The sequence below is a fragment of the Sinocyclocheilus anshuiensis genome, unplaced genomic scaffold (assembly GCF_001515605.1).
Source record: "Sinocyclocheilus anshuiensis isolate Anshui unplaced genomic scaffold, SAMN03320099.WGS_v1.1 scaffold336, whole genome shotgun sequence".
NCBI classification, from domain to species: Eukaryota; Metazoa; Chordata; class Actinopteri; order Cypriniformes; family Cyprinidae; genus Sinocyclocheilus; species Sinocyclocheilus anshuiensis.
The window spans coordinates 395,395-406,073 of NW_015555712.1; the positions used below are offsets into that span (position 1 = coordinate 395,395).

Here is a 10,679-nt window from a genome sequence, read left to right on the forward strand (position 1 = left end):
AGTGTTGTTTAAGTTACTGTTTATAAGGTTTGAGAAGAAAGTCTGTATAGCTGTGGCTAGTTTCACATTAAAAGCATGAAGGCTGTCTCTATAGATGCTATAGTGAATTTCAAGTTTCGTCTTCCGCCACATCTGCTCAGCTTTTCTGCATTGTCTTTTCATACTCATGTTTAGACCTCTACTGATGATTAATAAATCCAGAGTAAGTCCACGATTGTGTGTGGGTCCAGAATCAGGTCAAAAGTGTTTAAGACAGTTATAATTTATTTTGTAGTTTTGTTTTCTGCATTATCTATGTGAATATTAAAATCCCCTGCAATAGCAAAACAGTCAAACTCTGAGGAAATCATTGATAGTCTTTAAATAGAGCAGCTACACCTCCACCTCTCCTAACAGTCCTGCAGACACTTATAAAATTAAAAAGTTAGGAGGGGCTGTTTCATTGAGGACTGCTGCACTGCAGCTGTCTTCTAGCCATGTTTTGTTGAGAAACATAAAATCCAGGTTGTTTGTGGTTATTAAGTCATTGATTAGAAATTATTAATTTTTTAGTGAGCGAATGTTTAAAAATGCTAACTTGATGGCATTGCTTTGTGTCTTTACAACAATCTTAGTTTGATGCATAATAGGCCGCAGATTAGATGGGTCAGCCGTACAGGTTGGGAAGGCCTTAGACTTTCTATCACGTGATAAAACAGAAATAGAGAAAGCTACAAGAACACTGGGTTCGCGCTTGACTAAGCAATAAAGCTGTAGTGAGCCCCTTTATTAAAATACATGGAGGTGAGGAATAATACACAAATTGCCATATTCACTCAGCATTACTTGATCTAATTCACAAATATCTCAAATACAATTTAGTAGAAATTAATTGTATTCAGTTGTTTTTTAGGCACTAAAACAGTCCAATACATTGTTTTGTGTCTCAGCAATCTTAGTTTGATGCATTATAGGCCGCAGATTAGATGGGTCAGCCGTATGGCTTGAGAAGGCCTTAGATTTTCTATCACGTGATAAAACAGAAATAGAGAAAGCTACAGGCACACTGGGTTCCCGCTTGTTCTGTAAATATTTGTGAATGTTGCTGCTATCATAGCGGGGACCCAACACACATCACTGAGAGCTGCTATCAGTTGTTTTTGGTTCACCTACAGCAGATGGAGGATTTGGGCCCTGGCGTTGTGGCAGCGGTCGGAGAGCTCTCACAGGAGGAGGAGGACGAGCTGGGCCCACAGGCTTTGGTGGTTGTGGGGCCCGCCGTTTTTTAGTTGATATCGGGGGGAAATAAGTCAAATAAGCAGTATCCTTAGAAATCATCTGATGAGTGAGTATTTCATAACTACAAATATAATAGCTTTATTAAAATGCTATATTATTTTTGAGATTTTTAGAATTTTAATAGTGTTTCCTCCTTTTCGTATGTACTCCTAAAAAAGCATATACACTACACAACAACAATAATCGGTCTAAACAGTGATCTGGGCTGTATTACAGAAACATGTTAACTCAGAATACTATTATATCTGTTTAATAACCATGGCAGTTTTACTTAGGAAATATAACTGTTTCAAATCTTAAGTCAAGAATTAAGATAGGAAGTTTCTTTAAATGTACAATAGGAAAAAACCCTGTTATATCAACAATATTCTCCCAAATGTTGTCCTAAATAGCATAAAAAGAGTTGTTTAATCAAACACTTTCATATTACAAAATGTTTTGAATTGTTACGGGTCTGCAAAGCTCCCAGCATGCATTGCAGTTGGAATACATTATACTGTTATGAGATTATCAGTTGCTGACTTTGTGTTGTTGTTGTTTTGTCATCACTGGTAATGGTTTATGTGGTGATGTTTAAGATCTTTTTACTTTATAATCATTGATTTATTCAAGTACTGTGAATATATACCACTATTCAAAAGTTTAGGGTCAGTAAGATTTTTATTTATGTATTTTTAAAGAAATTAATAGTTTTATTCAGCAAGGAGGCATTCAATTGATTAAATTTCTCATGTATTCAGTTGACAGTTAAGACATTTATAATTGTTAACAAGGATTTCTGTTTTTAAACAAATGCTGCTCTTTTGACCTCTCTATTCATCAAATAATCCTGAGAAAATGATCCGCTGTTTTCAACATTTATAATGATAAGAAATGTTTCATGAGTACCAAATCAGCATATTAGAATGATTTCTGAAGGTTCACATGACACTTTAAATGGCTTTTCCATCACAGAAATAAATTACATTGTAAAAAATATTAAAATAGAAAACAGTTCTTTTAAAAAATTGTAATAACAGTTCACAATACAGACTTCTTTCAGAAACATTTTAAAATCCTTTTAAACTGTTTTGTTTGTATTTTGTTTCTGATCTCTTTGGTTCTAAAACAGTATATAAAAGGATTTACTAGAGAAGGGCCAAGGATGGCCCCTACCAGTAGTCCCTTACATTCCTCTAATGTTAAAACCACACCAATCCGGGTCAAGTCTATTCGTACGAACATTGGAGCATAAAAACAAACTATTACTAACAAGTCAGTAAAGCACGTGTGAAACATTTTCTTGTTGTCGCCCTTTGAGTTCATTCTCAAAACAGTGATCACTAATTATATGTAGGACAGGCAAATGAATGAGAATGTGGCGAACAGCAGTACAAAGTCACAGTGGATATCATATTAAAATAAGGATTTGGATTCACACAAGTGGCTCACACAAGAGAAGCATATTCACAAAAAATGTGTAGTGGAAGAACAAAAAGGCAGAGAAAGAACGGTAGCCAGGATGACGGTCAAAATAGCACTGGCCACGATCCACAGCAAAATAGCAATTACAACAATACAGGTGGTATTTAAAATGGAGTGGTAACGTAAAGGATTGCTTCTCTTGAATTGATTACTAATAAATAATGTCCACCATTATTTCTTTTCAATCACAAAGGTGCAAGGCTTCTCTACAGATTTGCATTTCAGTTCAGTCTGTGACTTGGCTTGCTTGTCCATTAATTTTTTCCGGTGTCCAAATGTCAAATGTATGATATTTAAATGCCTCTCTAAATGTGTATATAGGTTGGCCCTAAAGCAGCGGGATTCATCTCTGTTTGGCAAATTTTCCTCTAATAGAAACTCAATAGATTGTATTATGTGTGTTTGTGTGTCAAAAAGTTCAAAGTTCAGTGCTGTAATGATGTGCCCTGTCCTTGGAGAATACTGAAGGGTTGTGTTACTTTAGAGCTTTATACACAAAAGGGTTTCAGCTCATCAAGAGAAAAAAACAGGTAAATTAAGACTTTCGGGAAACAAGACTCAGTGTGTGTTATTGTGGCAAGGTACCAAATTGATTGGCAGATCGAACCATGCACTCATCCCTGCTATTCACTGTACATCAGCCTGATATAGTGATGTTCACAATAAAAATGAACAAAGAGAGGGAAATAAATTAAGTACTTTATTGATAAATACTAAAGACTGTGTTTTAAAATTTGTTACATTATTAAACTACCATATAAAACCCATGCAAGCACTGACCCTCCAAAATATTTGGTAGTTAACATTTTCATTAATACTGTCTAGAAGTATAGGACAGTTGTTTACTTAAAAAGCATTCTTAAAAACAAGAATGGGAAATGTGCATAATTGTATTAAATCAGTAGCTTGAATTATGCTTAGGGATTTGACCTGGAGACCTCTAAATAATCTCTATGGAGAATTTATTAAGATAATCTCCAGACCTCAGGTCCACTTTCTTTTGATCTTTTGTTCCACTGGGTGTATTTCATCATGCCATAGAGATTAACATCTTTGTGAAATAAATTTATGACATCATATAGCCATTACTCTACACTATCAATTAAACGTTTGGGCACACTTTGCTGATTATTTATTGACAGAGTTAGTTAATTAATTATTTTCTGCCTCTTAATTTCTACTGTATGTATGAGGCCTTTTAGTATAATTCTGAAAATGTCCCACTTCAGGTTGTGTCTTTTTGCTGTTAAATCCATTTACTGGACTGCACATTTATTTTTTAGAGCAATTATTGTAATATGGCAAATATGATACATCAGGCTTTTAAGGTGTTTTTCAGGCGTTTATTATATCACCAAATCATCGTAGCACTGAATTGTATTATGTTTTGACCCAACAATAAAAACTATGCATTTAAATATAATCTAAAACGTATTATTGGGGGATATAGAATGACAGCTGTTATTTATATGTGTTTAATGTAAGTAGTTTCATACATATAGATCTCACTGATTTACCTTACAAGCTATCAGCATTTTATACTGCTTTCTGGTCATAGAAATATCAGCATCTGCACCAAAGTGTTTGGTTTTTGCTCATTTTGGGCCTCTGTTTTTTCCCTCCTTGTATGAGCTCCATATTCTCACTTGATCATACTATATGGACCATAAAGGCCTGATATATGATGCTCACCAAAAACCACATGCAAACTTATTTATTTTTTAAATATATTTTGTCTAAAGATTCAGTAAACTGTTCCATGTTTTAAAAAGTCTGACTATTATTTCATTATTTTATGTCAGGCTTTACAAAGTAAAAACCTTTTAGAAAATTTTGCCTATGACATATTTCTTTGAAAAAAAAAAACATTTTAATTACAAATATATAAATCCTTAAATGCATTCACATTTATTCATTACATTTTATCAAAAGCTATTTACAAAATAAAAGCAGACATGTTTAAACCAATTGGGAAAAACAGAAATTAGTACTACCATACCATACCTTTTAGTGAACAATTTTATATGAAGATTTTATTTTAGATCTGAACACAGTTCATAAGTAGACCTTTAAAACCGAATTGGTGTTACATTTAATACTGAAATGCAAAGAATTCAACACAATGCTACAATATAGTGGTTTCCAACCCAAATTAAACACACCTGAACCAGCTAATCAGGGTCTTTGAATCACTAGAAACTTCCAGGCAGGTGTTTTGCAGATGGTTGGTGCTAAAATCTGCAGGACTTTGGCCCTGCAGTAGCAGGTTTGGACACCCCTGCTATAGCCTAAGCTCATCAGTAACAAAAACCCTTGTTTTACAAAAGATAATTTCCTGTACTTTTCAGTCACAGTGAGTAACAATCACTTTTAAAAACAAGAGACTTGATTAGTGCTAATAGAAGACTACAAAAAACTAGAAGTAGCAGCTTTATATCTTTTTAAGTACACACAAACACAGAATATTTGCTTTACAGTTGTAGGTTATACATTTGTTTCAGTGTGCCAGAAAAATACAGCATTGACAGTAATAGCTCACATGCCTATGTGAAAACAAAATCAGTGTTAATGATACTCAGCATGTCGTAATGACATTACAAACCATAGAATGACAAAGACAGTACATGGCCTACTTGCAGTCATTATTATTTCTAAAGTTCTACTGTAACAAACATTTTGAAGTACTGAAGTACCCTGTTCAATGGATGAAGACTTCTTTTTAATCACTGTTCGAATGAATTTCCTAACTTCAGCTGTGTTTAAAACATAAATCATGGGATTTAGCATCGGTGGAACAGCATAAGCCAGAGATGTGCTGATGATTCTCACATTAGGAGACAGAGGAAGCATGATTGCAGCGATATACAGTATGTGCAGATTATGGGAAGGAAACACACTCCAACTAACAACAGGTGAGAGACACAGGTCTTCAAGGCCTTGATACGCCCCCTCCCTTGTTGTAATTTTACTTAAAGTCAAAAAAAAATGCAAAGGTAAAGAATCTAATCAGTGGAGCAGCAAAGTAGACAGCTGTGATAAGTTTAGCCAGAAACGAATTGACGCTGTTGTCATTACATGCCATTCTATACACTGGTCCATGGTCACAAAAATAACTCTGTATCTCATTGGACTTGCAGAATGAAAGTCGGGTGACCAAAGATACTGTCAAGCCCACCAGAAATGTGCTAAGCATCCACATTATTGCGAAAACTGAACACAATGCAGCATTGTTTACAATGGCGTGATATGATGTGGTATGATAATCGTCTCAGAAAATATCACGGTTTCACGGTATATATTAAACAATAATTCTTATCAGTATGACTATTGCCATGTTGCCCCAAATGTATTACATAGTTCTCTGTGCAATAGTCTTACCCTTCAAAACATCTAGTCATTAGTTCATCGTATAAGTCAATGAAAGCAGAATGGTTGATCTAGTTGTCATAAAATGTCAAGCATATTTTCTACACATTTCTATTAGATTTTTGTAAATTTCCCATGAATTGTGCAGGTGAATCTTGACTTTCACTAATGAAAAGAATGTAGATCAACCAATGATAAACAAGTTTTCTGAAATAGCTCAAGTGTAATCCTATCCAGTCTCTTTCAGTCAATATCCCACATACAGTAATGTGTAAATTTGTACTTTTGAAATGGATATATGGCATACATAAGAAGTGCAGCCTTCTGCATTTCAATACAGTAACTGTCATCCAAACTGTTGTCATAGTTTACAGCAGGTAATACTAACAGAGTGCACTGTTATATTGACAACATGACTAAGCATTTTGACTATCTTGTTTGTGAACAGTGACAAAAGGACTTTTCATTCTGATGGCACTGATATGATCATTGACATAAATACTTACTTTTGAGAGATGAGCTAAAGATTTTGAGAAAGTTACAGGCTTTTGCAAGTAATCCAGTGTGTGGGGCTATTTGTACGAATTGTTTTGAGAAATGCACATACTTCTTTGCAAATATTAAGAATGATTCGAGAAATGCACCAAAGCGACTGAGAAAAACTGTATTATAAAGAATATGGCATGTAATGACAACAGCGTCAATTCGTTATACCGGTATATCGTTACAAAGCAAATAGCAACAAAGCGATCAAATGCCAAGACAACAAGGCTGACACACTTTATTGTATTAAAGAAGTAAACAAAAAACATTTTGCATTGTAGGAGATGTACTGTGACTCAAAAAGAAAAAAGTCTTTATCATGTTAGGAATCAGTGCATTAGTTTCTCCAATATCAGCCAAGGTCAAGTTAAACACATCAATGTCCAAAGTACATTGATGTGTTTAACTTGACCTTGGCTGATACAGACTCCGACCAATAGCTATAATGAGAAGGGCTATAGAGTTCAATGACATGCTTTTTTAATAATAAGAAGAAGAAGATCGAAGATAGATATATAATCAACATTAATATGATAGACATTTAATAAATGCAGACATTTATCCCTTTTTTGGGTGGGGGTGCTAAGGGGCCTGGGAAATGGAAAGGGGGGCTCCAACCCAAAAACGGGTGAGAACCTAAGGTATACTAATATGCAAATAAGTTACAAAGTTGTACCTTTTGAAAGGGTACTGCTTTTGTACCTTTTTTTCTGAGAGTGTAGAAAGAACTGATTATCCCTGGAGCCAGTGCGTCAGCTGTTTTACATCATTCCCTTATATATATTTATAAAATCTGTCTGTTAACCCTGCATTTATCATGTGTTTGAAGCAGAATGCACTTTATGGTACATTGTGAAAGAGGTATGCAAGCCCTGTGTGCCATTCTTCTCAATGTTTTTAAACAGCTGATGACAGGCTGATGCCCGCATTCTCTCTATTACAATATCAAAATTGCCTTTTATTTCATTTATTTTAATTGAAACTGTGTCATGTTAATTGTGAATTGTGTATTGTTTACATTCAGAACTCTAAAACTGTTCTAAGGACTTTAACTCATCATGCCAGCAGGAAATGTCAGCTTTGTGAAGGATTTTGTCATACTCGGCTTTCCTGGACTTCAGCCTCATTACTACGGCCTCGTATCAGCTGTTCTGTTTCTTGTTTATGTGTTTACAATAGTGGGAAATGCTGTATTTTTTGCATCGTTTGTAATGACTAGGAGCCTTCAGAAACCTGTTTATTATTGCATTATAAATCTAGTTGTCTGTGATGTACTATTCAGCACCACAACATTACCAAAGATAATTGGCAGGTACTGGTTTCAAGATGGAACCATTTCATTCTTGGGCTGCTTTCTTCAAATGTTTTTTGTGCATTATTTTGGCTCAGTCACTGCATGTTTGTTGGCAGTAATGGCTATAGATCGCTATGCAGCAATCTGTTTCCCACTTCGGTATCACAGTATCATGACAAACAGAAATGCATTCATTCTGATCCTGGGCTCTTGGTTGTTGGGTTTGATAGGCCCTTTGATGATGATCATCCGAGCTTATCCTCTCCCTTACTGTGCGAGTAACTCCATTGTGCACTGTTACTGTGATCATATTGCCATCACAACACTGGCATGCACTGACAGAGAAGAATATAGTTATCCAGCATTCATTCATGCTATGATAGTACTGCTGGGCTCTCTTGCTGTTATTGTTTTCTCTTACTGCACCATTATTGTGGCAGTTCTGCGTATATCGAGCGCTCAAGGAAGGTTGAAGACTTTCTCCACCTGCAGTCCTCAGCTTATCATAATTGCCCTTTTTTTCCTACCCAGATGTTTTAATTATTTGTCAAGCAATATTAATATAAAATTCAGTACTGATTTGCGATTAGTCATTATTATGATGTATAGCCTTTTACCACCCATGATCAACCCCCTCATTTATTGTTTGAGAACAGATGAGGTAAAGAAAGTTTTAATAAAAAAACTTAAAAGGAAAAAAATAGACATTAAGTCAGTGAAGACCTGACTGTACCTTTTTGTATGTATGTAGTTTTATAAAATTTCATTTATTTACAGTACAATATATATTTTCTGAAATTTACATACATAACATGAGCAAAAGGCAATGCAAAACAATAACTGGTATTTAAAAAAATCATTTATTTTAAATTATGCATTTTTGAATGAGTCTATAATTTTTGTATATAGAAAGTGTCATACAAACATTTGTGAGGGCTTATACAGAAAAAAAGTTCTATATATATAAAATATATATAAAATGTAAATGCCTTTGATGTCTAAATGTCTAAAAACATGGTTGATAACTAGTGTTAAATAAAATAGTGATATGAATACTGAAACTTCTTTTTATTTGGCTGCATATACTTACAATATGTTATGTTCAGTAATGAATAAACATCACTGCTTTTGACCTCAGTTTTACTAAAGCAATGAAGTCTGTATAGAATATATATATAAAGCTTTAGAGTCTGAGCAAACAATGACAATGACGGTCTGAACGCTTGTGAGCCATTTTGAATGAAATTACTCAGCTATAAATGCTGGTCCTTATTCTCTCGAGCTGCGAAGATTTCTAAATGTTTGTGTCATTGAATTCAAATATATTTTCCAATTCATCTCATGAGTGTCTTCAGACAACACTGTGATGTTATATATGCTGCAATTGTTTTGGCCACTGTAGTTTGGATCAATGTTTTATTTACTGGTCTGCAAACAATCCTCACAACAGTGTTCTCATTTGACATTTATTGTCACACAACAATATTATAGTTATTTAAGGATGAAGAGCAAGCATTAAATGAATAAAATGGAAAATCATACAATATTTTGGAGAAAAAATATTTTATTAATCATTTATATATTACCAGTTGGTAACAATATCAACAATCAGTTTACTGATGGCCAAAAATATCCCCTCTGAGGCCGGGTTGTCCATTCCTGCTCCTGAAGGGCCTTCCAGAAGAGTTTATCTCTAGGCGTCATTAAATATACCTGCAGCAGCTAATCAAGGTCATCGGGATCACTAGAAAAACTCTAAACTCTGCATGAAAGTGGCTCTTCAGGAGCAGGATTGGACATACGAGTGAATATTTTTTATGACAATTTGTTGACTCATTTGCCGTACTGTTGAGAAACAAGCTGTAGATATATGCAACTTATTTTGTAATAGTTATATACTTACAGCTTTTTACCACACAATTTAGAGCAGTGGTTTTCAATCCTGGTCCTGTGGACCCTCCGCTTTGCATATTTTTATGTATTTCTTATCTGACACACTTATGCCGGGTTCAGACTACATGATATTTTTGTCGGTCACGATAGTCACTGTGTCAGATTTCACGATTTTGACTCCTAAAATCTTGTCGTGTTGTGGACAAGAAGCATGTCAGACTACACGTTGCTTCCCGACCATTCATCGTGTTCCGTCAAAATCGGGCTAAAATCGTGTAGTCTGAACCAGGCATTAGTTCAGTATATGGAGCTCTCTCCTAATGAGCTAATGATCTGAATCAGGTGTGTTAAGGGAGACACACAAAATGTGCAGAGCCGTGTGTCCCCAGAACCAGGATTGAAAACCACTGATGTAGAGCAATGCCCAATCCTGTTCCTGAAGATCTACCTGCAGATTTTAGGTTCCAACCCTGATCAAACACACTGTCTTTCTTAATAGGTCTTTGATTTCAGGTGTGTTTAAACCATAGATTATAGGATTTCTATGATATATAGCATTGGTGGAAGAGCAAATGGCAGAGATGTGCTGATGACCCCATGAGTTTAATGGTGACCAAAACCTCTCTGGGAAAGGAATGTCCAATCCTGCTCCTTCAGGGCCTTCCAGAAAAGTATATCTCTAAGGCCTAATTAAACACACCTGAAGCAGCTAATCAAGGTAATCAGGATCAGAGAAATTGCCAGGCAAGTGTTGCCTTGTCCAAATACCCAGACTTGCGGTCTTTGCACTTGACCACTTGACTACTTCTATGACGTATTTCCTGTATTTGGCCCAAGTGTT

The 10,679-nt window shown here is 35.1% G+C and overlaps 1 protein-coding gene and 1 pseudogene across 1 annotated transcript; one reads left to right on the forward strand and one right to left on the reverse strand.

Moving 5' to 3' along the window:
- Positions 1-5,277: 5,277 nt before the first annotated feature.
- Positions 5,278-7,041, reverse strand: LOC107672086 (olfactory receptor 51I1-like; annotated as a pseudogene).
- Positions 7,042-7,709: 668 nt separating this feature from the next.
- Positions 7,710-8,672, forward strand: LOC107672087 (olfactory receptor 142-like). The gene has a single exon (XM_016465176.1). The coding sequence runs from the start codon at positions 7,710-7,712 to the stop codon at positions 8,670-8,672; it is 963 nt and encodes a 320-aa protein (XP_016320662.1).
- The last annotated feature ends 2,007 nt before the right edge of the window (positions 8,673-10,679 follow it).